General features: G+C 44.5%; 1 protein-coding gene across 2 annotated transcripts in view; it reads left to right on the top strand.

Moving 5' to 3' along the window:
* The window catches only part of LOC138580594 (protein-glutamine gamma-glutamyltransferase E-like), a 149,972-nt gene that overhangs the window by 87,624 nt on the left and 34,591 nt on the right, over positions 1 to 27,757 (top strand). For both annotated transcript variants that reach the window (XM_069651257.1, XM_069651258.1), the window contains exons 2-3: positions 4,373 to 4,648; positions 12,497 to 12,657. In XM_069651257.1, the coding sequence (XP_069507358.1) occupies positions 4,373 to 4,648; positions 12,497 to 12,657 (437 nt within the window). The remainder of the gene's footprint in view (positions 1 to 4,372; positions 4,649 to 12,496; positions 12,658 to 27,757) is intronic.

Raw genomic sequence — 27,757 nt, forward strand, 5'->3', positions numbered from 1 at the left:
AGGTGGTCATTTTGAGAATGCACAGACACATACATTGTAATTGTAATTTGTTATTCATAACACGCTTAATTCCCAGAGGTTTTTCTAAGCATGGATCCGGGGATTGAACCTGCATTGCTCTGTGTCTTCTTGCTTCTAAGGTGAGCGCGTTGCCCCTGAGCTATTCTCCCAACTGTACACAGGGGTTTTCAGGGAAATGTGTTTGGGATGGTTGGGGAATAAGGGGTACATGGCGAATACACAAATCCGTATACCACAGGTCCCTCATAGTTGGGGTTTGTGTAGGCCGCAAATCCCTATGTGGTTTTGTGTGATTTCTCAGCTTTTTCAAAGCTGCATGTAAAAAAGACCAACTTATTTCAGAGGATTTTGTGTGGCCCTCAAAAAGCCAAAAAAGCACATGGCTGAAGGTTTTTTCCCTGAGCCCCCCTTTCCTCCTTGCGACCCTGCTCCCCCGCTATCCCACTCCCCCACCACATACACATGCAAACACACATCCAGTTTCATTTCTGCCCTGCCCCTCCCCTGCTCAAACATTCCTTTTCTTACGCATACACACAGAATGATAGACACTCACTCACCTGACACTCCCACAACTCCTCCCCCTGGGTCTCGCTGTGCCTGGCAGCCCCTGTGAGCACTTATGTACATCGCACAGGCTGACATTTCAATTTAGAAAGACTGCTGTGTGTGGTCACAGAGCGGTCTTTCTAAATCATTCCTTTTTGGGGTTAAACAAATTAAATTTAATACCCCCTAGCTTGGCGAGATAAACTCTGTGAGAACTGGAAAGTCGGTCGATTGAGGAAAAAGATTGGGGGAAGGCAGATGACTGCATTCAGGAAGCTGCAATAGCATAAGATGGTCAGTTGCGGCCAGACAAGCGTTTACGACTTAATGCTATTGTGGAGCGGAGGGAGATGTAATATTTCTGAGTACATGGGAGTTTGTTATTCAGTGACCACCTTGTAGGGTTGACTTGGGGCCAGGTAATAAACCCAGTGCAATGGGTGCTTAAGGGCAGAGTCGACAAATGGTTTATGGGTTTCAATCGTGTTCTCAGAAATTACCAGGATGTGGGCAGATGCCATGTATGCTGAAATGGTTGTCATTATGGATTAGCATGAAATGCGAGATCCCAGGGACGCAAGCAAGTCTGAGCAGATAAGATGGCTATCAGTGGTTCAAAGGGAACGTGTTTGTTTCTCTCCCTCCTCTTAATGTTGAAGTGTCCTCGTAAAAAACATGTGCATCACGACCAGGGTTAGAGGTCTTCGACCAGTTGGAACCTGTCATAAATTAGGATTGTTGTACGTGAAAATGTAACCATGTGATGATGTCCTGATCGACTATGGAAAGATCCCGAAAAAGGATGTGCTGTAAATATGAGCAAAAGCAAATTTATGTTAAATTAATTTATCCAAAGAGAGTGTGGGAAATTGAGAGAATTAGATTTGATTGTATATGGTGGACCAATTATGTTTGGTGGGACGACTTTGTAGCAAAATATGTGGGAGTGTGTTAAATGTTGTCATAATGTATATAATGTGTAACCTTTGTGTGGTTCGGATTGAATCTGTTTAGTTCGGTCTCTAAAGACTCATTTAGCCACTCCCAGCTGTTTGTACAATAAACCTGCTTTACCAACAAACGTGCACTCACTTCTTGAGAGGTGGGCCCATTTTTGAGTAAGGAGATCAGTGCTGCACCCCCATACTTTTCAATGACCCACAACATCTGATTGACAACGCTGGCCTTTAAAAGATGATGAATGAGGGGACCAGTGATTATCACCAGAGTTGCCTTAGTAGCTCAAGCAGGAATCTCCTCATAACAAGGCCATGAGAAGGCGAGTGGAGTGGTTCTTGTTATATGGGTTTATGACAGTCTTAGTAGGCCTCCATGTCTGGCAAAATGCACATAAGTGATTACTCACACATCTTCATTGCAGTAAATATTAAACACGCCATAACATAAATTAACAAAAAGGATCATCTGTACTGGAAAGCCACTGCAGAAACAAAATAACAGTACTGCTAAGCTAATTTTAAGGGGACATCACTTAGACAGGAAAACAACGTGAGTTCTCTATTAAATGGAAGTGAACAGAGAAAAAACCTTCTTTACAATTGTGTTTTTATTCCTATGGTTGAGGTTAGTGTAGACGACCACTAACAATATGTAAACAAACAGTTGAATGATTCAAATATGAAGAAAATCATTACAAGAGAAAATTAAGGACTGCTTTGGATCTAGCTTTGTCCAGGGTTCCAGTGGCCCTGGGGTGAAAAGCGGTTTCTAAACCATCAATCAGCCCCACAACTCTAATGCACCAGAATGGATCTGAACAGATTAGGTTAACAAGCATACATTAAAATGATAAACCTCCTTGTCCAATTTTGGTAACATGGACAGAACAGCAGGATTATCTCCTTTAAAGGTTGTGGATCGTTGGTTAGTTGCAACACAACAAAAATACAATTATTATCCAATGATAAAAGGAGTGTCCAGTAAATGTTGGATTACACATATCTACTTTATTCTCACAACAGACAGTCTAACAATACTACTAAATACAAACCACCCTGTTAAAGCATGCAGAGAACAGACAGTTTTGAAGAAGGAAAAGGGTTGCACTCTGGATTCTGACAGGAGGGTAGTTGGTATGGTTAATAACCACAACCATTTGTTAAGGTTTCCTGGCTTCAGCACAAAGGGAGAAAAGGGACTTAATGTACCTTTTGCTGTAGGTGTTCTTGGTGCTCGACAGGGTCGACAGGGTCGAGTCAGCTTCAGGGTGCTTTTCAGGCTTCTGTGACAGATTTCGAGACTGGAGTTAGAGGCTGGAATCAGGCAGCAAGATGGTTTGGTGAGTGAAACTGGACAAATAGCTACAGGCTGGCCTGTACAGCGAATCAGGGGCAGGAATCATTGGTCTCAGTGCTGATCAGTGATTCTGAAGCACTAGACAAGACTTCTCAGGTTTCTTTAAGTGACTGCATCTTAAGAACGGACAGAATTGCAGACGGTTGCGGATCGAGGAACTCGACTGGCTCAAGAATGTACTTTAAGGTGGACAGTGGTAGATGCATGATGTTGCACTTTTCTCAGCTTCTTCCATGGGCTTGCATCGTCCTTTAAGGAGGATGGCCCAAAGCTCGGGAGTGTGTTGCAGGCAGCGGCCTTGTCCTTGTTTTTGGGTTCAGAGACCTTCTGACACTCACTGTCCAAGGAGCGTGCAGTTTTCAGATTATATGCTTAAAGAAGGGATCCAGCCTTCCTTTAAAGCAAGTGGGCCACTGTGATTGGTGTAGGCTGAGCCTACTTTAGTGAACCAATCCTGGAGTCCCTAACAACAACCTTCTGTATGCATGAGGTCATAACCAGATTTTATTGCACAAGAAACGGTAAACAGGTGAAACAGGAACTAGGGGTGTCCCAGAGCTAATTTGGCAGAACACTCATCTCAAAAGAAATAGCTCTGGTTTCACTCCCTTGTGATACTATGTCCAATTCATCTTTTTGTCTGATGCATTCAAAGAATCTCTCTGGTTAACGGTCCTCCTTGTATGCCACCTGATTAAAGTGGAAGATCTCCCTTGAAGATTGCCGAGAGACCAGACTCTCTGGCTACTGCAAAACACATTCTCATAGCTATCAATTGGGTTACCCCTAGCTGGGGTGGTCTATTGCCACAATAGGCCCATACATGTCAATTCACTGTCATTGATACTGAGGGCAGGAACTGGCTTTAACTTGACAACGTTACATATGAAAGGTTGTTGGGTTTCCTGTCTCCTTTGTTATCCTCTGTAGCCAGGCCCCATGCAGGACTGCTTGAAGTGACCCCAGTCGGTTTGTTAATTGCTGCCACCAGCTGTAGTGTCTAACAAAAGAGCAGGGCGGTTCCATGGAGCCTGTGTCAGTTAATTAGGCTCACAATAGCAGGGGGAAGCTCGTCCTCCACCTCTTTGAGATGACATCGGCCCGCTTCTGCTGTCACATTCTAACTAAATATGACAGCGGCGGACTGTGCCTGAAGGAAGTGCCTATGCCATGGTACACAGATCTATGTGATTTTTGTGATGTGAGTATAGGAATATGTGTATGGATTAGCCCCACACATTTCCCTGTGGTAGGTCTACCATCATCCATTATTTAAATATATCAGAAAAGCCCAGGCAAGCCCACGCCCACCATGCAGATGGCCAAATTCCTCACACTAGTTATTACTTCTGCCTGCAACAACATTTCCAGCAGTGAGTTCCTTTTTAGTAGGAACAATTGTATTTTGTGGTTTGTAATCAATCAATGTTCACATCAGGTGGATGTAGTAGTGATTGTAATTTATTTTATTTTATTTCCCTACAAGGTTCTTCTGTACTAATATCAATGGGGATCATGGCAGATGACGAGAATGAAGTTGTCCGGGACCCAGTACCAAAGACAAAATTCTCAGGGAAGATCAAGCTGGTTGGTGACCTGGCAGTGGGTCAAGATGTCAACTACAACCTAATTCTCACAAACTCCGAATGTCAATGCAAGACTGTCAAGGTGAACATTGCTGTGTGCATCATCCTATACACTAGGAAACCCATACATGAACTCCTGAACGATTCTTCCGTCATTACTCTTGGCTCGAAGGAAGGTAAGTTAGAAATAACCCAGCACTTGGATACAATTCATTTTAGTTATTTTCATGGCACTCTGAGGTGGGTATGTCGGCTTTACAACTCGGCATGTTAAATGCAGACAATCAAGCAAATATAGAGGCAGGCAATATGGATTGCTTTTAATTAGTAGTGGATGGGTTTTGAGAGATAATTGCCCTGGGGTTAGAATAGGGTCTCTTTTATTATTCATCTGCAGCTTGACTAACTAGGAGGCCACATAAATGCAACATCAAAATTGATCATGAGGGTTATGCTTCCCAGAAGTCCACCTCCCCCTCTCCACTCCTCAGACTCCCTGCCAGGCCATACTCCTGCACCTCAGTGTTACTCCCCTTTGGTTATCCAGGGATGTTAGAAGGAGAGTAGATGAAGGGGCAACTACTCTAACAGAAACAGCTGTGAGCAAAATAGTGAAACCATGAAAGTTGATCTTTCTGACTGGGCACCATGTACTCTTGCTAAGCCCTCCACTGCAGGTCCCTCTCTCTTTCTCTCGGACCTGTGCATCCTGACCCTTCTACCTCCTTCCACTTTTCCACCGTTGTAAATGCCAGAGGACGTAGTTTCCCAGAAAACAGTGGACTCTGCCATGGACGAGACATTGAACGTGGGGGGGTGGCAGTAATAGCAGAGAGGGTAGTCTCAGAAGAAGGAAAGACACTTGGCCAGTGGTCGAAGTGGGCAGGAATGGTTGGGAACAGTGCTCCTCTACTTTTTTAAATTACGTTTTACTGTTCCTATACTTTTATTTTAAAAAAGAAACTGTTCCGGAACGGTTTCGTTTTGAAACACAAGTGCAGGAAGAAGTTGAAACTTGCACTTCAGTGTACTGCACTGAGCGTTCCCTTAAACAGCAGGCACATTTGTTTAGGGGTTGTTATGGTGCCTGGGAGGGGTTGCAGTGATGGGGGGTGTGGGGAGCGGAAACAGGCCAGCAGGCAAAATAAGTTCCACTATTTCTTTTTGTACACTTCGACCACTGGATTTGGGTGATGATGTTGCAAAGAATATGCAGAGAGATAGGGTTTTACAAGCACTGCCAGGGGGGCATATTTTGTATGTATACTTCTTTTTTGTTTAATAGAAATGTATGAAAATATTACAATTTCAGACTCTTTGGTGATAATTAGTAAGGCTGGGAGCACTTCCACAAAAGTGGTCCACACGTATTTACGAGCCAAACATTTGATGAACCACAACTATTTGTGGGTTACTTTTGGAAGTGTGAACCAGCTCCCTCTGGTGGCCCATAAAGCACCTCTATGTCTTGTTCTGCCCCTCACTACTCCCAATGAACTACTGTGCCTATCACCCAAAGAATAGTTTAATGTCTTTTTTCTATTTCCATTGAAGATATTCTGGAGATGGAGAAATAAGGTTAAAAATGACCCACTGCCATGCGGGTGGGGAAAGGGTGCTTGAAGGCCACAGTAAGGCATTGGGTTATGTTGCAGTGTCTTCCGGGGATGGCAGTAGCCAGGCTTCCTTCTCACAACCCTATTTGTTAGTCCAAATAGGACCCTCAACCTGTTGAAGATAAATATCCTTAAAAGGTCAAAAAGATGGTTCTGTTTGTTCCCGCAAATACGTTGCTCAGTACCAATAATAACAAGCTAGGTCTAAAGAAATTCTGTTTTGCAGCACTCTGGCAATATATGTCCTTTTATACTTTCCAACTACCTCGTATTCTGGTAGAAATACTCCTCATGCCCAATGTGATCTTGAGTACTTTACAATGGAAAAAGAAGTGCAGGTACTCACTCATCTAGGGCTTTAAGTGGACCCGGGCTCCTCTGAGGCTTTAAATTCACTCTCACGCTGGAGCCCGGTTAAGGCTCATTGAGGCATTTAAATCAATCTCACACTGTGTATCCACTCCATTTTCTGAGTTCTCCATCTGTCTCCCTTTCTATGTGTGCCCCGCTCTATGTTTCTCATTGTCCATTTCCATTTGTTTCTATCCCCACACTAGCACTCCAGTCATGTTCTCACACCCCCTTTGACTGCGTGTAAGTCTGCAATTTACTGAGCCAGGGCTATCGAGCCTGCTGTGCTGAAACAGCTCAGTGATTGCAACAGAATCCCAGTATGATGATTTCTAATGCACCCATCTCTTAAAGATCCCCATTGCCATGCGCCAGATAAAAAAAAAAAAACATGACTTTTACCGGCATGGCTACCGCTGGTCGTACTGACGCCCATTATAAGGTTATTTATGCAATAAACTTCCAGGAGTGCATATTACACACACTCGCTTGTGACATAAAACATAACTACATGTATCATAATCGGGCACTACAGTAACATACCAAATATTAGTTACAAATATATACATTTTTAGAATGCAAAAACATAAGCTCAAGTATCATTTTGAAAACAGGGTATTTGGGTTTTGCTTTCTGTATCATAGCCGGTAAAATAGCTCAGTGGGTTGCACGCTTGCTCCTGTGATCTCTGTGTTTGAATCCCGGCCAGGCCACCTCCACCTTTCAACCTTCTGAGGTCGATAACTGAGTAGCAATTCCGGTGGGGTGATATTGTATGTATATATGTTCTATGAAAAGTGCTTAAGTAGAGGCACTTTATAAATAACCCATCGTTATCATTTCATCTGAATGAAGTTTTTTTTCCCTTCTTTTCTTCACTATTTGAGTTCATTGATTCCTACGTTGTTGATATATAATTAATTTTTTCTTCATAAGCTTTCAATCTGATTCTCACAACGAAAAGGCAATTATAAATTAACATTGTAAGAACCATTGACCTCAAATAGAGTGGACAAAAAAACACCTTCGTTCAGATGAAATGACACACACAGCAATACCTTCTTCACACAATGCTGCTTCTGATTATGTTTTTGCATTCTAAGAATGTATATTTTTCACGTGCTATTCTGGTACACTTGTTTAAATTGTAGTGCCTAGTTGTGATACGAATAGTGGGTCTTTGTATGCTAAAAATGCCCTGGGAGGGTGTGTTGGTTTTCCAAAATGTAATTTGCACTCTTTGAAGTTTGTTGAGTAAATAAACCTACATAGAGTACAAATATTAGATATTTTAAATATATTAAAATTGATTTCATTTAATCACGCTCTGAACCCATTTATAACTGAACAAATATCCCCTGCTTCAATCCGCCCTCCCACTATTTAGGTTTAAAGTCGGAACCTCCCTGCCCGTAACAACTGTATCCATTTCCCAATGGGTTTATACATGCTCGTCCTTTTTGCATAGACGTGCATAATAGCTTGGCACTTAAGGGGTTAATAAATACTGTCTCTCAGGTTTGGGCGTGCCATTTGTTCATGGTATTTTATTTTTCTTTGATCTCAGTCCACGCACCTGGGTAGAGAAGGCTGGCTTTGAGCAGGAATCTGCAAAATAACTGTGTTAGCATTTAGACATATCAACTGGTCCAGCTTTCACAAGACCTGAATGAACTGGAGGAGACTGGCCAATATGGCGCTGATCTCCAGAGGCACAGGATTGTGATGTTTGTTCCATTCAGTGCCTCTTAAATTAGAAAGAATCCATTTCCAGGGCACTGAGTATGCGTGTTCTTTAACCAGACAGACTATCCCACTGAACACTACTGCCAGTGCCTCTTAAATTAGAAAGAATCCATTTCCAGGGCACTGAGTATGCGTGTTCTTTAACCAGACAGACTATCCCACTGAACACTACTGCCAGGTTGCACGGCCACTCCTGCAAACAATTCAGCTGTTTCTCAATTAAACGTAAGTGCGCAGATTCCTCCACTATCGGCCTGCCTCGCATTTTCATATCTCTTCTGAACTCGACCAAATTTACACAATGAACCCATGTGGTCTTGATGTGCGTCACACGGCTTGGCATGGCAGTGATTGCCATGCTCCCAAGGAGAATGTCTACATTTCTGGGTATTCCATTCATTTCCTCTGACCTCGACCCTTGAAAACCACTCTCGAGAAGTACTGACATACACCATCCGTGTTTGCCCCTCTATGGGCACAGATGGACTCATGCTTTTGGTGATACTAGTTTATGGAGAGTTGATAGCAACTCAAACCAATGGGGGCCATGACTTGGTATAATCCGGCCCCCTTTGACATTTCAGTCAGGAATCAGTCCCTGCAGTGGAGCCCCTATAATGTCTACTGTGTTGAGGGCGTGCTACTTCCTTCCTACCCACATCTTTCAACTTCAATCTCTGATTTGTGACCTTTCTCAAGAATGTTCAAGTTTGGCGTTATTGCTTAACATCGATTTGCAGCATTCGGGTGGTGTCGTGAGTTCCTTTGGCTATGTATTCTTTCATTGCACTCATGAGGCACACACCAAGTGTTGTGGAAGGCTACAGCACACAAGACACAAAGGGCCTAATTCATGGAAATTTGGAGCGGAGCAAAGTGACTTTGCACGGCCAATAAACACGGTGCAAAGTATTGTTTTGTGGAGCAAAGTCACTTTGCACTGCAGAAGTACTCTTTGCACCACGCTGAATGGGCCTTATTCAGAAAAAAGCTTTAAGTGGCGTGAACTTAGTCTTTTATTGTGTGAATTAGGCCCATTTAGAGCGGTGCAAAGAGTACTTTTTCAGTGCAAAGTGACTTAGAGCTCCGCAAAAATACATTTGGCACCTCTGTGAATTATAGGCCATGTGGACCGTTTTTTTGGTAGTGCAAAGTCACTTTGCTACGCTCTAAATGTCCATGAATTAGGCCAAAAATGCGCACTGGACACGAACAACTAGTGAGCGATGATTCTTTCCTGGTCGGTACGAAAATATGTTCCGTGCGCATTTGGAGTTCACCCTATAGCAACCTTTTGATGTGCTGAAATGCCCTTACACTTATCCAAAGAAGACCAACTGTATCATCAGTGGCCTCAGTCCCAACACTATGGGCAGGTGGTTGATGGGGGGGGGCACAATGTGTTTATGGGATCTCCAATCTTACTGACATTGGGGGGCAGTGATTTTCGGGATATCCTTTGACAGAAGATTTCTTTTCCCCGTAAAGTGGTAACAATCTTCATTTGCTTTTACTTGAGACATTCTTATGACAAGATAGATCAATAGTTGTTCCTCCATTGTTTTATTATTTTTCATGCTGTCATGCAATGAATTGAGCAGTACATTCTTGGGCAAAGATGATGTGGCATTTGTCCTGCTGTCAAAAAATGATTAAGGTTAGGCACCACTACATTTCATTAATATTGGCTTCCCGTTATTCAAATAATCAATTTAATACCTATTATAATTCTTTGAAGTACATTGATGAAAAAACTGTTACAGTTTAAGTTCAGAATGTGCGTATTAACCTCATGTACGTTACATGAATAACCCAGTTATTCACAACCTTTCAGACACATGCAGTGTTTAGCCCTGAAGACAGACCGAGCTTCAAAATGCATTGGTTTTAGGATGCTTTAGGATTATCTCTTCCTTTATGAAGAAATAAAAGAACTGAGTTACTAAATATAGATATGGAGAATATAATTTAAGGACTGAATAATTGTATTGAAATGACTGAAACTAAGCTATGAACTTTGATTCAACTTGCTAATAGGGAGTAACAAGAACACTTGGTTGGTCCTGGGGTAACCATGAACCTTTTTTTTACATTTGTCATGCTGCCCCCATTACTATGCTAAACACCTTAACTTATTTTGGGCCTGGGGTGGTTGGGGCTTAATGTCCCAATTGAGGAGATTCTCATCGGAAACATTTGAGTTGTGATCATTGTCAAACTTCATCTTTTTATATGTCCCCACCAGTTGTTGTGAAGGAATTAGCTGGCATAGCAGAGTTACATTAGGCAATTTCACATTGGTGTCTTTCCTATTTAGAGTGGTAATGCTCCCCTTAGAATATACCCTAAAGCCTGTATTTCATCCCTCGGCCTCCCAAAGTAAACGTCACTGAACTTATTATACGTATATTTGACAGTGTCACTGTTTTCCCTCAGCAACTTATCTACGATGCTGAGCTATGCTCTAGTAGCCAACCACAAAACATTGCCATGATGAATGAGTCATCAGACACACATGCATCACACACTTTTAAAGTTACTTACTATGAACACCAAAAATGACTTCATATTTTTTACCATGTGTGGTAAAACTAATTACCACCTGCAGTAAACGGGGGATTTTCCCTGTAACCTCACAATCTCTGTGCCACACATTTATGCACAGAAAACTCAACCCAGACTGACTTAGTTTAAAAACTATATACACTGTTATTTGGTTCTATTCAGAAAACATGCCATGCGGTATAAACTTGGGTACAAAAGAGAATATAGTATACTACATGATACAATTTGCATTAATTAATAGACACACTCGGTTTTCATTTTACCACCAAACTTGTACTCTGCTAAATTTGGTAATAGTCGCAGTTTGAGAAAGAAAAGGGAAGGAAAATAAAATGACCGCAGAACAAACCCCTTTTCTGAATTTTCAAAGCTGAGTTCATTTCACATCAAGGAACATTACACATGAAAGAAACCTGCTGTCCCTAACTAACTTTACAAAACACATAAATTCAGGCATCCACCTCACTTATGTCCTTGGAAGTTGGTGAGATTCCTGCACTGCTATCTCTGGAATAACCCTCCTTTCTGGGCTCTGCTCCCGATAAGAGATATCGTGACCTCAGCACACCTGGGCAGCCCAAAAGAAGGACACGACTTGGATACCAAAATCTCTGCTTCTCTAGTCTGCCACCCACCTCCTCGAACTCAGCCTGCCATCTACCAGGAAGATTCTGAACCTCTACACTGCATGTCTCTGAACATCTACCCTCACACACTCTCACTGTGTCTTTTATAATCTCACCCTGTCAGTAAACAGAATCCTTCCCCTCTGATCAGATCATGCCACTGAAACCCACTTGGTATTACTGTTGGACAGCAAAAAGATACATTTGCCTTCCTTTGGCTACCTGACTTAAACATATTATTTTTCAGCAGGGCACATTCCATCTTCGCAATTTGTGCCATGCTGAAAGAAATCACAGAGCCATTCTGCTTGCACGTTTTAAGTCCATTGCTGAAGCACACTCATTTTCAGTTCATCACATCTGAGCCCAGTTTGCACTCATTTGTTAATGACAGGTTACAAGTTAATGGGATGGGTTGTTAGTTTATTAGCTCATGTTAGTATTTATGCACATAGTGCAAACTGGACAGATGATCTGTTACCCTGAACTAGATCATTTTAAAATATGTGCTCACTGCCAGAATGTGTGCATTTCATTTATGATGAATGTTTGTATTTCTACATGAACCCACTACCACTACCTACCTATACAAGAACCACTGCACTTCACTGCCTCTAACTTTCCTACATGTATCACCTGTTTAAGGATGAATCTTATTCAGTATTGTTGTTGTGGGGCTGTCACGTCAATCTTGGAAGAAGACCTTGTGGTTAAAACATGTGTCAGCTGTTTTTACTTTCATTAAAAATTCCATTCATCTAAACTTAACGTGTATGCGCAGTGTGGTGGTAAATCCGTTGTACTTACATTCCTTATTGGTTACCCTGGGCATATGATCCAAATCATCACAACCACCCGTTGCATCTACATTAGAGAAACAATCCATTCTCAACCTTGAATTAGAGGGTTACAATGAACATAGCTCAGGTTATAGCACTGACAAGTGCTTTGTGGTTCAACTCTTATGCCAGACACGTATTGTTGTCATTTTTAGTAGTGCGAGCAATCTGCAAGATGAGCAGGAGTCTAAAGCCATGAGATACAATAGAAATGTGGATTTTAACCCTAACTCAGGGAGAAATTTTAAATGATATTGTTTTGAATGTCTTTACCTCTACAGAGAAAGTGACGCCACTCAACATTGCTTACAGCCTATATGAAGATTGCTTGTCGGCAGGCAACATGATCCAAGTGAGGGCTGTCTGCATTGCGGAGGACAATGGAGAAGTTGTGATTGCAGAGAGAGACATCATTCTGGAGAACCCGAAACTTCAAATACAGGTGAGATAATGATACATATGATATGGTATGGCATGTATAACGCACCTAAACACAAGTGTTTCAAGATATGTATCCTGAAAAGGGTAGCAATCACAGTGCCTTGTTCGAGCCTATGCTGGAGAGCACATGCGTGCCTGTGTGTTTATGCACTATGGACCATCTGGGCGGATGAGTACATGTGCTCCCTATATGCGAAAGAACGAACAGGCTGCTGCCACAGAGAGATAGAGAAGCCAACTTCTGTGAGGAGAGAAATATACAAAGTTTCCACTAAATGAGAAAAATACAAAGTTTCCACTAAATGATAAAATTGGCTGTCTTTTGAAAGCAACATGAAAAAGAGTCTGGTATCCCTCTTTCCATTCCCCAGTGTTCTAAAACGAAGCCACAATTAAATCAACCACAGATGCCTCACATATAGGCTACTGTCTAAAAACCTAAACCCAAAATGTATATAATGATTACAAAAGACTTTATTGAAAAATGTATTATTTGCACAACGATCTAGAATACCCATGCTAATTCACTATGGGATTGTGTTTCACATGAACAAAGTGGTCAGAATGATATGAAACCTTGTTATAACACCTTTTTGTGTGTATCCCCTTTCTGAGACGTTTGACTGTTGAACAACGTTTTTTTGGTTTTTCTTGTGATTCATACCTTTTTAATCCATTGGCATAGTGCCTAAAATGTGTCTTATTGTGTGTTTGGCACTTAGTGCCTTTTTAATGTTATACAACATGTGCAAATAATAAATTTTTCAATAAAGTCTTTTGTAAAAGTTGATTTAATTGTGGCTTCGTTTTAGAACACTGGGGAATGGAAAGCGGGGTACCAGACTCTTTTTCATGTTGCATATTGTGCTCATCTACGAGCTAGTTCCCTTTGAGTCTTGGTCCCCCGATAAAAAAGTTTGGGAACCTTACCTGTTTTTTGGTAACACTGTCTTTTGAAAGCGACAAATACTTTGCCCTTTTGTAGAGGGAAGCAAGATAGCCAGCACAGTTGCCAGCCCATCTGTGACAGAGGAGTTGATCCACTTTCTTATTGGGGCAATAGGCCTACTGCCGCATGGGGGACACCCTGGTCTCTGTGGTTTCTCTGCTGGGGGAAGCCCTGCTGAGACCATGTCTGATGCAAGTCCACACATGTTAGAAACACAGCAATGATTAGTTTCATGCATGCAGTGATTTCCAGGTGTCTGTGCCCCGGGTCCTGTATGTGCAGTGAATTCATAGTTATAGCAGCCAGCACGGCCTGTGCAAAGTTGAAATCTGCATTGCAATGTGGTGCTACCGTGCCCAATCCATATCATCATCAAAAGAAGGATGGATAGAAATGAGTTAAAAAAAAATCTTTAATGCAGTTTTTTTTTTGGCTTCAGTAAATCCACATCATTATTGTTATCCCTGCAGTATACTTATAATGGGGTGGATTTTCAGGATCACCAAATAAAAGTCCGGAAATTACAGCCTTCAGTAATCTGGGATAAAATGCACCCCATTCATGATGAGGGATGATCAGGGCCTGAGTGTTTGTTTACCTAAGATCTACAACCTGCGACTCTCCAGCTGTTTTAGACTACAACTCCCATGATCACTCACCGTAGACTATGCTTGCTAGAGCTAATTGTGCTGCTATCAATACTCCATCTCTTAAAGACAGTATCCGTGGCACGGTCTTTCGTCAAAGCAATGCATTCACACGCTTCCATTCTGTCTGAGTGGTTGGTAGGATATTTGTAACTCTGTTCTTTTCTTTTTTCTTAGGAAGGCTTATTGGGTTGTTTTGTTTTTATGTATTCTTGATTTTTCGGGTCTCAAATGTTTTTGGGCTGGTTGTTGGGCTGACTATACACTTTAAATGTGCTGTTAGAAATTCGTTTTATGAATCAAACTTTTTTTAAAAGATCCCAGTGAGAAGATGGTTATGCATTCATTGTTTTCACCTTAGGTTCAATCTGAGTAGCTACTTCTCTCACACCATCATACAGATTGCTTTTCCTTATCTAAATTTATGGACCTTTTGTTGATCTTTGCCACTCTATGGGGAAAAAAACCAAAGCAATGACTGCTCTGTTATATAGACAAGCCATCATGATTACAAGGCTTTGCACAAGGGAATTGGTGAGTGGAAGTTGAATGGGTGTGACGTGCAACATGCAGAGACGATTTTTTGTCTGATTCATCACACAAAGTAATTTCATAAAATCAGGCAGGAGAGTTTGAGGGACTGAGATGAGTGTGCTAATGAGTTGGGTTTCCACTCATCTATTGGTTCATATAATGTTACACAAGGACCACCAGGGCCTTATTGTCAAATATAAACTTACAGGTAATGTTTTGCACAGATAGTTGTGATCGCCATAACAAAACTAAGTGAAGGACTTCGGCTCAGTTCAAGATGGCAATAGCAAAGCCACACCCATTTCTAGATAAAGGCCAAGACATGGGTTGTGTTACCAAACGGATCTTCTTTAGCGCTGGTGATCTAGAACTGTGAAGGCCTAGAACATGCCTATGATGCGCTATTTACAACTGTGACCAGTGACGCTTCTGGGGCGAGCTCTACGGCGATAAGCACATCAGCTGTGTATCCTTCACGATGAGATATTGGGTGTCACTCTGGTATCTTGGAACCTTTGCAGTATGAATTGTCTTGGCACTGGAACTGGAATCCTGGACATGCCGGCGAGTGGAGAAATCTTGGTTCAGAGTTTGTGGAATGACAGAACCCCGTCTCACAGAGACTACATGCAAGAGTTATTAACTAACATGTGGAAAAGGGAGGATTAGGGAAAATGTCAGGCTGGTGTCTTGGAAGGCTGGCAGTGACAAGAGTGGGACTGAAACAGGCCTCTGAATCTTGCTGTTCATGGCCCAGATAGTGAGCTCTCCGTATGGAGTTGCCATCGCTGAGTCAGATAGGCTTTTTATTTCCAGATCTCTGGCACAGATTACTAACAAATGCGATGAGGAATTTGAAGACACAAAGATGGGATATTATGGTTCTTGAACAATGTGGTGGCTCCCTCTGAAGCAGCACCAGGTGTTTCACAGAATTCCATACCACTGCATTCTTAGAAAGGAGGAGCAGACTAATGGATGGGAGATACCATTAATTTACCCAGGGTAGACACTGCAGCCAGTCTAATTGCTTGAAACGGAGTATTCATCTACTGGTGAAGCGTTGTGAGCCATCTCACTCCTGCCCCAGTTTACTTACCATCCGACATGACGCACGTCTATCAATGGGCCTCATTGGAACTAAAAAGAGTGATCTTTCAGTTTTGAAGTGCTCGCTTTTCTTTTTTCTTAGTGGCAAACTTGTTTTGATTCTTGGAAAGCTCTTCACAATGAATGTACATTTTACTGGTAACGCAAACGTGATTCCCAAATACCTGTCAATCGTTCACCATCAGCAGAATAGAAGTTTGGGCCAGAGTGATCACAGTGATACACACAGGGTCAGTGGGCCGCATTGGGTTGTATTAGCACCAGAACCCGTGGTTTTATCTCGGTACGAGCCAGTGCGGCCCGCTGACGCAATGCTGATTGTTTGAATGTCGTGTTTGTAGGCGTCACTAGGGATAAACTCAATGCAAATTGTGGAAGCACCACAAGTGGTGTAACACAGTATCTAGTGTTTGCCATGAGACACACTTTTCCAGAAAACTATTCAAAGTTCATGGACTGAAAAGGGCCTTCAGATACTTATTCGAACAAATGGCCCATCAGAACCAAAGGGAGGATTAGCAGCTAACACTGCATCCATGTATGGGAGGTATTCAACGAAAATACTGCATTTAAAATCCTGCATCTCCCATAGTCCCGCATTTTGGGACTACACACATCTCGTATTCCGAAATACTGAATTAGGGGAGCAGGGATTGCAGGGGTGTTCCCCAATCCCCTAATTCGGTATTATGGTATCCGAGGGTCACGGGGGTGTCCCCCGCATGCACATGTGTTGCGGAGGACAAATAATCTCAAATTAGAAAATGCAACTTTTCATGATTTTGTATTTCGAAATTTTGGTTTTCGTTATATTAACGTACATCCGTATGGGAGACAGGCGAGTGGGAAAATGATTTGTGCCATCTCACAACGTTCTTCCTTTAGGGATTGTGGGACTTGAGATAGTTAGTTGTCTGGGTAATTTCCTTATGGAGGATATTGGCAATAAATGAGATTGAAAATTAATTGTAACTGTTGGAAAATCTGAACGACCAGGCAGTGCACTAAAGATCACCTCATTCAGCAGTGCACTAAGAAGCACATCATTCAGGCAGTGCACTAGCAATCACCTCATCCCGGTAGTGCAATTACAATCACCTCATCCAGGCAGTGCACTAACAAGCACCTCATTCAGGCAGTGCACTAACAATCACCTCATCCAGGCAGTGCACTAACAAGCACCTCATTCAGGCAGTGCACTAACAATCACCTCATCCAGGCAGTGTACTAACAAGCACCTCATCCAGGCAGTGCACTAACATGCACCTCATCCAGGCAGTGTACTAACAAGCACCTCATTCAGGCAGTGAACTAACAATCACCTCATTCAGGCAGTGCACTAACAATCACCTCATTCAGACAGTGCACTAACAAGCACCTCATTCAGGCAGTGAACTAACAATCACCTCATTCAGGCAGTACACTAACATGCACCTCATCCAGGCAGTGTACTAACAAGCACCTCATTCAGGCAGTGAACTAACAATCACCTCATTCAGGCAGTGCACTAACAATCACCTCATTCAGACAGTGCACTAACAAGCACCTCATTCAGGCAGTGAACTAACAATCACCTCATTCAGGCAGTGCACTAACAATCACCTCATTCAGACAGTGCACTAACAAGACCTCATTCAGGCAGTGAACTAACAATCACCTCATTCAGACAGTTCACTAACAAACACCTTATTCAGACAGTGCACTAACAAGCACCTCATTCAGGCAGTGCACTAACAAGCACCTCATTCCGGCAGTGAACTAACAATCACCTCATTCAGGCAATGCACTAACAAACTCCTTATTCAGACAGTGCACTAACAAGCACCTCAGTCAGGCAGTGCACTAACAATCACCTCATCCAGGCAGTGCACTAACACGCACCTTATTCAGACAGTGCACTAACAATACCTCATTCAGGCAGTGAACTAACAATCACCTCATTCAGGCAGTGCACTAACAAGCACCTCATTCAGACAGTGCACTAACAAGCACCTCATTCAGGCAGTGAACTAACAATCACCTCATTCAGGCAGTGCCCTAACAAACACCTCATTCAGACAGTGCACTAACAAGCACCTCATTCAGGCAGTGCACTAACAATCACCTCATCCAGGAAGTGCACTAACAAGCACCTTATTCAGACAGTGCACTAACAAGCACCTCATTCAGACAGTGCACTAACAAGCACCTCATTCAGGCAGTGCACTTACAATCACCTCATCCAGGAAGTGCACTAACAAGCACCTTATTCAGACAGTGCACTAACAAGCACCTCATTCAGGCAGTGAACTAACAATCACCTCATTCAGGCAGTGCACTAACAATCACCTCATTCAGACAGTGCACTAACAAGCACCTCATTCAGGCAGTGAACTAACAATCACCTCATTCAGGCAGTGCACTAACAATCACCTCATTCAGACAGTGCACTAACAAGACCTCATTCAGGCAGTGAACTAACAATCACCTCATTCAGACAGTTCACTAACAAACACCTTATTCAGACAGTGCACTAACAAGCACCTCATTCAGGCAGTGCACTAACAAGCACCTCATTCAGGCAGTGAACTAACAATCACCTCATTCAGGCACTGCACTAACAAACTCCTTATTCAGACAGTGCACTAACAAGCACCTCAGTCAGGCAGTGCACTAACAATCACCTCATCCAGGCAGTGCACTAACACGCACCTTATTCAGACAGTGCACTAACAAGACCTCATTCAGGCAGTGAACTAACAATCACCTCATTCAGGCAGTGCACTAACAAGCACCTCATTCAGACAGTGCACTAACAAGCACCTCATTCAGGCAGTGAACTAACAATCACCTCATTCAGGCAGTGCCCTAACAAACACCTCATTCAGACAGTGCACTAACAAGCACCTCATTCAGGCAGTGCACTAACAATCACCTCATCCAGGAAGTGCACTAACAAGCACCTTATTCAGACAGTGCACTAACAAGCACCTCATTCAGGCAGTGAACTAACAATCACCTCATTCAGGCAGTGCACTAACAAACACCTCATTCAGACAGTGCACTAACAAGCACCTCATTCAGGCAGTGCACTAACAATCACCTCATCCAGGAAGTGCACTAACAAGCACCTTATTCAGACAGTGCACTAACAAGCACCTCATTCAGGCAGTGCACTAACAAACACCTTATTCAGACAGTGCAGTAACAAGCACCTCGTTCAGGCAGTGCACTAACAAACACCTTATTCAGACAGTGCACTAACAAGCACCTCATTCAGGCAGTGCACTAACAATCACCTCATCCAGGAAGTGCACTAACAGGCACCTTATTCAGACAGTGCACTAACAAGCACCTCATTCAGGCAGTGCACTAACAATCACCTCATGCAGGCAGTGTACTAACAGGCACCTCATTCAGACAGTGCACTAACAAGCACCTCATTCAGGCAGTGCACTAACAATCACCTCATTCAGGCAGTGCACTAACAATCACCTCATCCAGGCAGTGCACTAACAATCACCTCATTCAGGCAGTGCACTAACAAGCACCTCATTCAAGAAAACATAAGATAGCAGAGGGATATACTCCGTTGCACCTTTGAAATCAGGAACAGAATTGTGACAATACCTCAATTGGTCCAAGAAATGACCTCTGGAGTTGGCTTCTCCAAGAATACGTTGTTTTCTATAAAAAGCTTAGGGCTGCGGTGTTCCGGATGTAAAGTAGCAATAATACACTTGATTTTCAGAGGACACATTGTTCAACATGATGTTACGTGTATTTGAGCGAGCAGGTGTGATGGGGTCCAGCAGAAGAAGTGGGCTCTCAAAAGAAGCCTTTTTGCACAATTACTTAAGAAAATGAAATCGTCTTTTTCTATAACTCCTCTCTGTGGGTGACTAGCTATCGAACCCATGCTGCTCGACGAGCGCTTTGCCCCTTCTCACATACCTCACCAAAATGCAAAAGTATAGAGTTATCATTATACTCTCTTTGGTCTTTTGAAAGATACATGTTTATTAAAAAAAATCATCAAAAGAAGAAATAAGGGTAGAGCGTGTTAATTCGGGCCAATGACCGACCACATCCTTAAAGATGGTTGAGATGTCTCATCTATCACACACCAATCCCTTGGATTTTGGTAATGCTGCACACGGATAATGCTGCACACGGATAAACAGAAATAATGGCATTGTAAAGTTCATATATTCTCGCCGAAAGACTACACAGTCCCAGTGAATTAGCTGTTGCCATTTAAAAATAAATAAAGAAATAATATCGGACATGTTATGCACATTCAAAGGTAATAATATATGAACTCGACGTGAATTTCAAGCAATAAAATATTCACAATTCGTATGTCTCGTGAGGATATCTCAGCGGCAAAGTGTTCGCCTTGGAAGCAAGATGACACGAAGCAACACAGGTTCGGTCCCTGGGTCCACCTTAGAAACCTCTGGGTATTTAAGCGTGTTATAAATACGCAACTAAGGAAAAAAAAGCGAATTATGCATTTAAAAAAACAAACAATTCCTGTGACAGTGTCTCGATGGCCGCGGGCTGTGTGAGCACTTTAAAAATGCAAAATAATAATAATAATAGCTTATCTGTGTCATATGGATTGGGAGCCAGAGTAACGGCTTTGAAGACAGTACTGTATTCCTTTTCGCTCATGACATTGCACTGCCATCTAGCGGGGGTCTGGGGATCTGTGGAATATCAGCACACTTGTAAACGTTTTGTAAAAAAATATAAACATTTTGGGAAACAGTGTTCAGGGTACTGCAACCTTTTGCTCTCTAGATGTTTCAGACCTCAACTTTCATCAGCCATACCCAACACAGTAAACAGTGAGGCACTAGAGCCGCAGTCCAAAACATCTGGAGAGCCACAGGTTGCAGGGCCCTGGTTTAGAAGCTCAGTTATTAACGCCTTAAGCATAATCCGTTTATGTTTAGCTTTTGAGTCGCCCAGGTCAAAGTGACTAGTTTAGCATTCAGAAAAATGTGAGCCTCTTTACAACCAGCGTACAAAGTAACAAACATATTTGGAGTAATTACTTTAAGGTATATCTTGTTTTTTTTATTTGTATACTTTTGGCTAGCAGACTGGGCCTCTAAATGTATGTATCCCAGTGATTTACAGTGAAGTGAATACCATATGTCTAGAATAAGCAGATCTAACAGATGCTATGAAATTTGCATACGGGCCGACAGAGGTAAGACTAGCACAATTACAAAGAAAAACAAATATGAGTGAAGGCAGTCCAACAAATACCGTAACACCTAAGACCTATACAACGCATAGTGTCACGATTACGGTAGCGGTGTGTACACCAGCATAGTCAAAAGTAAAACAGTCAGAGAGCAGCCATTTGCTGGTTTGGGACTTAAAAGTCATCAAATGTAGGGGTGGGAGTTAGCCCAGAAAATTATAGATGATCAAAGCCAATGGTATTCAGGGGTTGGAGTGACATAGATATTTTGAGATAATATTATGGATTCTTATTCAAATAATGGCCTCATTTTCGAAGCATATAGTCTCCCATGTTTTGCTTGTGTTGTGATTGGAGGGCCTTGCAAAAATGGATATTGTGTGTGGAAGAAGAGTATGCCAGAGATGGGGCAGAGGAAGCAATATTGTTGGGGCAGGTATGGGCGCCACATAGCGTCTCAACACAGATGTCAGCAAGACAATGTTAGAGGAATGGTCTGGATAGCTCAGTGAGGTAAGCACTCCCCTCTGCTACGGGGACAACCTGCACTTCACATGATTGAATCTCGACCTGTCCGACTCAGCACTTCACCCTTCCCAAATTCATACATTGATTTGGATTCCATTATCAGAAATAAATTAAATCTATTCTTGCAGAGCTTAGAAGCAGGTGACATCAGGTGCTATTGGACTTCTTTTGGGGTGATTATTCCACCGGTTCAATCCTGCACAGGGTGCTCAAATTATGCTTCTGCTTTGAAAAATCAAACAGGTGAAGCATCTAGCGACGGTCTGATGGATCTGATGCCACAGACGCTTCGTGATGAAGGCGGCCTGTGAAATTAGCCCTCATCGAAACCGTTTCATTGGGTTTGGTCGGGGAAAACATTTGAAGCAGAAATCAACTGCTGCCTGGAGCAGGTGCTCTTGAAAAATGCCACCCTGGGTCCTGGCTTACTGCAAATTTAAAGGAAAAAAGTTTTTCGTAACTAATCCTACATCGAAAGGGATGGCACCTGCTCCTGTGACAGTACAAATGGGTGGATGGAGGGCCGTGAGAGCCTCTTGAACCCTTCCTCCAGAGGTGGAGGAGCCTAGAGGTGTTCTTTATTTATTAAATGCATATTTAAAATTAATGTTTTAATTTAGGGAATAGAAGGCTAGGCTGCCTGGCTAGAGGAGGGGATGCCTATCACATATACAAACCGCGATGAGGAAGATTGAGATGGTAATGAAGATTATCAGCAAATATTCCAAGGATTGACTCCTAGTCGAACACTTCTTGTCACAGTCCTTAAACCTACCTTTCCCTCCCATTCAGATGGACGCACTTGGTGCTTTTGGCTTAATCAAGTACCAGGAGGACTGTGGGATAGAGGAGACGACAATACCTACAGGGGCAGGGGCTTTGCAACCATTCTTCACTAAGAGTCCCTGCAGGGGACAGGTTATCTTCTCACAAGTAAGGACTGTGGCGAGGAAGAGCTGGACTAGGAGTAATGAACATTATTTATTAGAAAGCCTGACATTTTTGCTATTGAGGGAGCAGCGCAATTCACTTTGTGCTGAATATTGATCGAATTCAGGCGCGTGCTCTGCGCGCCTTTCATGTGCACTCATTTATGACAATCCGGCACATTGCCTCTAAAGTACTTCACTCAACGATGGGGCTAGTTCTGTGCTACATTAAATACCCCAAAATAAAATAATACATCATCTAATTATCTAGATGTCCTATAAAGTGTCATGTGTGTAGAGTTGATGCTGCTTGATTTAAAAATTAAAAGTCAAAGGTCATAGTGCTGGGATCCCACAAAGAAAAGAGTTGTTTTAATCAAACATTCTCAATTTGTATTTGTTGATATCTTTCTGGTGAATCTGAAGTTCAGTGTTGTTAGCGGGCGATCCCGCCGCCCCCGTGAGCCCCCCACACCCCCGTGCACACAGAGACACACGGAGACCGATGCTGTTCGTGTGGGCTCCCCGGTGGCTCTGCTGCCGCCGGGCGACGCCCCTTTATTTATATGGCACGCGACGGAGTGAACGTCACTCCGTCGCGTGCTTGCCCTTAAAGGGGCCACGCCACACTCCTCCTTTTCCATAACAACAAACACAAAGGAGGATACAATTGTTCTACGTTCTAAAGCACACAAAACTGACTAATCACTACTTTACAGCACACACATTAGGAATCCCCCATTTATTGGCAACCACCCTGGATCCCCAGCGGTGCCTTCACACAGTCCGGCGACCCATCGCCAATATGGCCCCAGATCAGTCCGTCACATAGTCACTCAGGTGGGCAGGTTTCCCACGCCCTGTTCTCAGGGGGTACCTCCTGCCACTGTCCCTTACCGGAGTACTTGAGTCGGTTCTTCCGCGAACAGGCGAGTCCATGGTGGGGACATCTCCTCCACTATCGTCGGGTAGTTCTTCGCCAGCCTCTCCTCGATTCGCTCCCGGGTCACCCAGTCTCCTAAAGAAACTGGCATTTCTGGTCACCGACGATGTCCCATCTGATGCAGTCACCATAGACCCCTTCACCGCTACAACATCCAGGGGGGCGGGCTCGTATGTGAGGGAGAGCTTGCCCTGCGGATGACGGTTCCTCACTAATACCTCATCCCCTGGGGCAATGTTGGGTGGCTTCAGACCTCTTCTCATGTTCTCCGCCCGAGTTCTTGCCAGCCGATCTTCCTCCACCTGCTCATTGTCAATGATGGCGGGCTCTCGGGCCCCTACCTCAGGTACGACATCCCGAGGGCACCTCTGGAAGAGGGCCTCCGCCGGTGCTACTCCCGTCGATGAATGGGGAGTGGTTCTGTATCCCCGTAGGAATACATACAGGGCCCTCTGCAGACATTCACCCTTGCCTTGGGCGATCCGGAACACCTTGTTAAGGGTGCGCATCATGCGCTCGGCCTCCCCGTTTGCCCTGGGCCAGAGGGGTGTGACCTTCCTGTGCTGAATGCCATAGTTCTTTAAGAGTTCAGCAAAGCTCTCACCCTGATACGGTGCGCCATTGTCAGTGCACACAACCGATGGAAGGCCATGGGTGGCGAAGATCTTTTCCACGGCGATCACCACGTCACCAAACGCCAGCGACTCCACAAATTCCACCTCCGGGTATCGCGACCACTCGTCGACCATCACTAGGAAGTGCGTCCCTCTAGATGTAGAGCCGAAGTCAGCATGCACTACTTCCCATGGCTTGGTTCCCCTAGGCATTGTCTCAATGGATGGGTCCCGCTGGGCTGGGGATGCGGCCTGACACCACCGACACGAGGCCACAAACTCTTCTACCCTCCGCTCTAGCTCCGGGAACCACACCTTCTGGCGAAGCCGAGCCTTTGTTTTGGGTGCCCCTTGATGGCCCTGGTGGGCGAGAGCGATTATCTGTGGGATCTTCGTCTGTGGCACCACTATTCTGTCGCCTCTCAGCAGGAGTCCCGATTCCGAGAATGCAAGTTCTTCCCGCACCTTCCAGAGCTGTTCCAGTGCCACCCTGGCTTCGCATGTTCGACGGTCCAGCGCTTCAAGCACCGTCTTCCACGCACCTTGTTGCATGGCCAGTCTTAGAATGGCGAAGCACTCGTCATCATTCGACGCCAGCTCCAGCTCCTCCACCTGCATGGAGTTGGGGGTGGCAGACTCAACGACGAGACGAACGTGTTCATCAGCCTCCTCCGCGGACACAGACGCCCAGGCATCCCCACATGGGTGACGTGACAGATAGTCTGCAGCGTTGCTTACACCAGGCCGATACACCAGCGACACGCCGTATTCAAGCAGGGCAAGCATCCAGCGCTCTATCCTTACTGGTGGTCTGGAGGAGGAGCCTGCCATGATGGGTAGCAGTGGTTTGTGGTCAGTGATGACAGTCACAGGACGCCCTAGAATGTATAGGCGAAAATGCCTGCAACCCCACAACACCGCCAGGGCCTCCCTCTCGATTTGCGAGTAGCGTTGTTCAGTGTCCGAGAGTGCCTTGCTCGCATAGGCTATTGGCCGAACTTCCTGCTCGCGCCCCACTTGAGTGAGGACCGCCCCCAGACCATAGGGACTGGCGTCCACGACTATTTCCGTCTGCAGGCTAGGGTCAAAGAACGCCATGGTGTCTTCTGCCGCTAGGGCACCCCGGATGTCATCAAATGCCGCCTGCTCGAGGGGCCCCCACTGCAACACGGAGTCTTTCTTGGTTAAAGATCTTAGAGGCTCAGAGCGGGACGCTAGATTCCTGATGAAGCGGCCACAATAAGTGACCATGCCCAAAAAACTCCTCACCTCAGCGACGTTTTCAGGTGGGCGGGCCTCTCTAATGTCCTTCACCTTACGGGGGTCGGGTGACACCCCATCCGCTTTAAACACGAACCCAAAGAACTCGATTGTTGTCCTGAGGAATTCGCATTTCTCTTTGTGTAAGGTGAGTCCCAAGAGACGGAGTCGCTCAAATGTCTTTGCAAGGCGGGCCATGTGTTCTGCCTCTGACTTGGAGTGTACTAAGATGTCGTCACTGATGTTGATGACCCCATCCAGATCTGCTAATGCCCCTCTTATGATGTTTTGAAAAACTTCCGCTGCAGAGGACACTCCAAAACTCAGCCTCTTATACCGATACAGGCCCCGATGGGTGGTGAAGGTGGTGATGTATCGGGACTCAGGGTGCAGAACCACCTGATGATATCCTGCCCTCAAGTCCAGCTTGGAGAAGAATCTCGCCCCCTGTAATTCTGCAATGATGTCGTCCATGGTGGGGGTTAGGTGTCTCTCTCTTTTGATCGCCTTGTTGGGCAGGCGCATGTCGACACAAATCCTTACTGCATCTGGTTGTTTGGGCTTCCGTGCGACGACAATGGGTGAGACCCAAGGAGTGGGGCCGTCCACCTTCTCAATTATGTCCAGCTGAACAAGGTTGTCCAATTCCTGGTCTACCAGATCCCTGAGGTGAAACGGTATGCGCCGGTGCTTCAGAGCCACCGGTTGTATGGACTCATCAATGTGCAAGCGGACTGGTTCCCCCACTAACTGTCCAATGCCTTCAAAGAGGGATGTGTGCTTCTCCAGGAGCTCCTGGATGTCGTCAAGATATACGTTGTATGCGAATGTCACAATCCCCAAAGCTTCAGCAGCTGCGCAGCAGAGGAGCGTGTTGGTGCTCACCGGCGTGACGTAAAACCTTGCCCGAATGCCTGAGTTGCCATATTGAGTGTCAGCCACAAACACACCATCCAGTGGGATTGGATGGTTGCCTCCAAATGTGAAAATGCGCGCTCTCGGTGCCGTCAGCGGTGGGGGTGCCTGCATTGCATCATAGTGTTGCCTGGCCATCACGTTCACGGACGCCCCCGTGTCCACCAACATGGGTACTGAATCCCCATTGACCAGTACGTCGCATCTCGGCTGTCTCTTGGAGTGCGATTTCAGCATTCTTACGCATGACACGAAGAAAACATTCTCTTCATCTTCTTCTTCCTCCTCACCTTCTTGAGGGGGGCCATCGTCGGCCTGGTCCACCTGGGCAACGTTGGATGTTCTCTGGGGGCGGAAAGAGCCAGCCCGGACAGGTCCCCTGGGGACCATTTTCGGGACCGTCAATCTGCACACTCTTGCAAAATGGTCTGTGCCCCCACATCGTCCACACTTCACTCCTGCTGCTGGACAGTCTGCTGGGTGCGGGAGGTCATATCCACATTTTAGGCACGAGGACTGCGCCACTTGGGGCCGTGGACTTTGAGTATTCATGGGGCGTCTTGATCCGCGACCTCTTCCGACTGCGCATACCTCTTCCACCCTACCAGGGCGCTGTCTTGATATGGGCAAAATCTTCCTCGGGGCCAGCCCTTTGAGAGCAAAAATACCCAATTCAGCCCAAAATACAGGTTCTATTGTGCTGAGCAGTGATCTCATGCTAGTGACAAATGACACCCTCAAAGTTTTAGCATATTTATTCTAAGCAGTGAATTTCATATACATTTGGGATTCAAGTTAAAGAATATTACAAAGCATAAACTTAGAACAATGCAAAATATAGTGAAACATGGAACTTAGATAAACATAGAGAAACATAGAGAAATATAGAGAAACATAGAGAAAACATAGAGAAACACAGTCTTACGTCCCTTTAATCAGCACTGGGAGACCTGGGCTTTTCATAGAAAAACAATGCTGGAGGACACCGTGAGAGCCAATTCCGGGCACTTGACTGTACACGAATCAAGTCCACAGGACGATCTCCCCCCGAGTCATGTGTGCATGGATATTTTATAATCTCGTGATGTCAGTCACCATGACGCATAGTTCCAGAACTTTCCCTGTGCAAAAATATGGGCTGGTTCATGGAAAAAACCCAGCTCTCTCTGAGATGCTCCCTGCTCGCTCCTACCCCCTCCCTTGGAGCCCTCTCCGCGAACACTGGAATGTCCTTATCAGTGCCTTCCCAGAGAAAAGCAAGATTAGCTTGGAGCCAGGGCTACCGTTAGTGAGGCTGAATATTCTAAGGGAAGCAGGGATGTATTAACCCCATCTGCAAGCTCTAAAAGGCATGCACTCATAGCTTAGTGTTTATAGCGCTTAAGACTGGCTATCTAAGCGCTATATAGGTGCCATGATGTTCCAAACACTCCAAAAACCTATTAGCTACAGAGCTAGGGACCCTCTCCCTGCCG

This window comes from Ambystoma mexicanum, chromosome 3p, assembly GCF_040938575.1.
Source record: "Ambystoma mexicanum isolate Mex_15411 chromosome 3p, UKY_AmexF1_1, whole genome shotgun sequence".
Lineage (NCBI taxonomy): Eukaryota > Metazoa > Chordata > Amphibia > Caudata > Ambystomatidae > Ambystoma > Ambystoma mexicanum.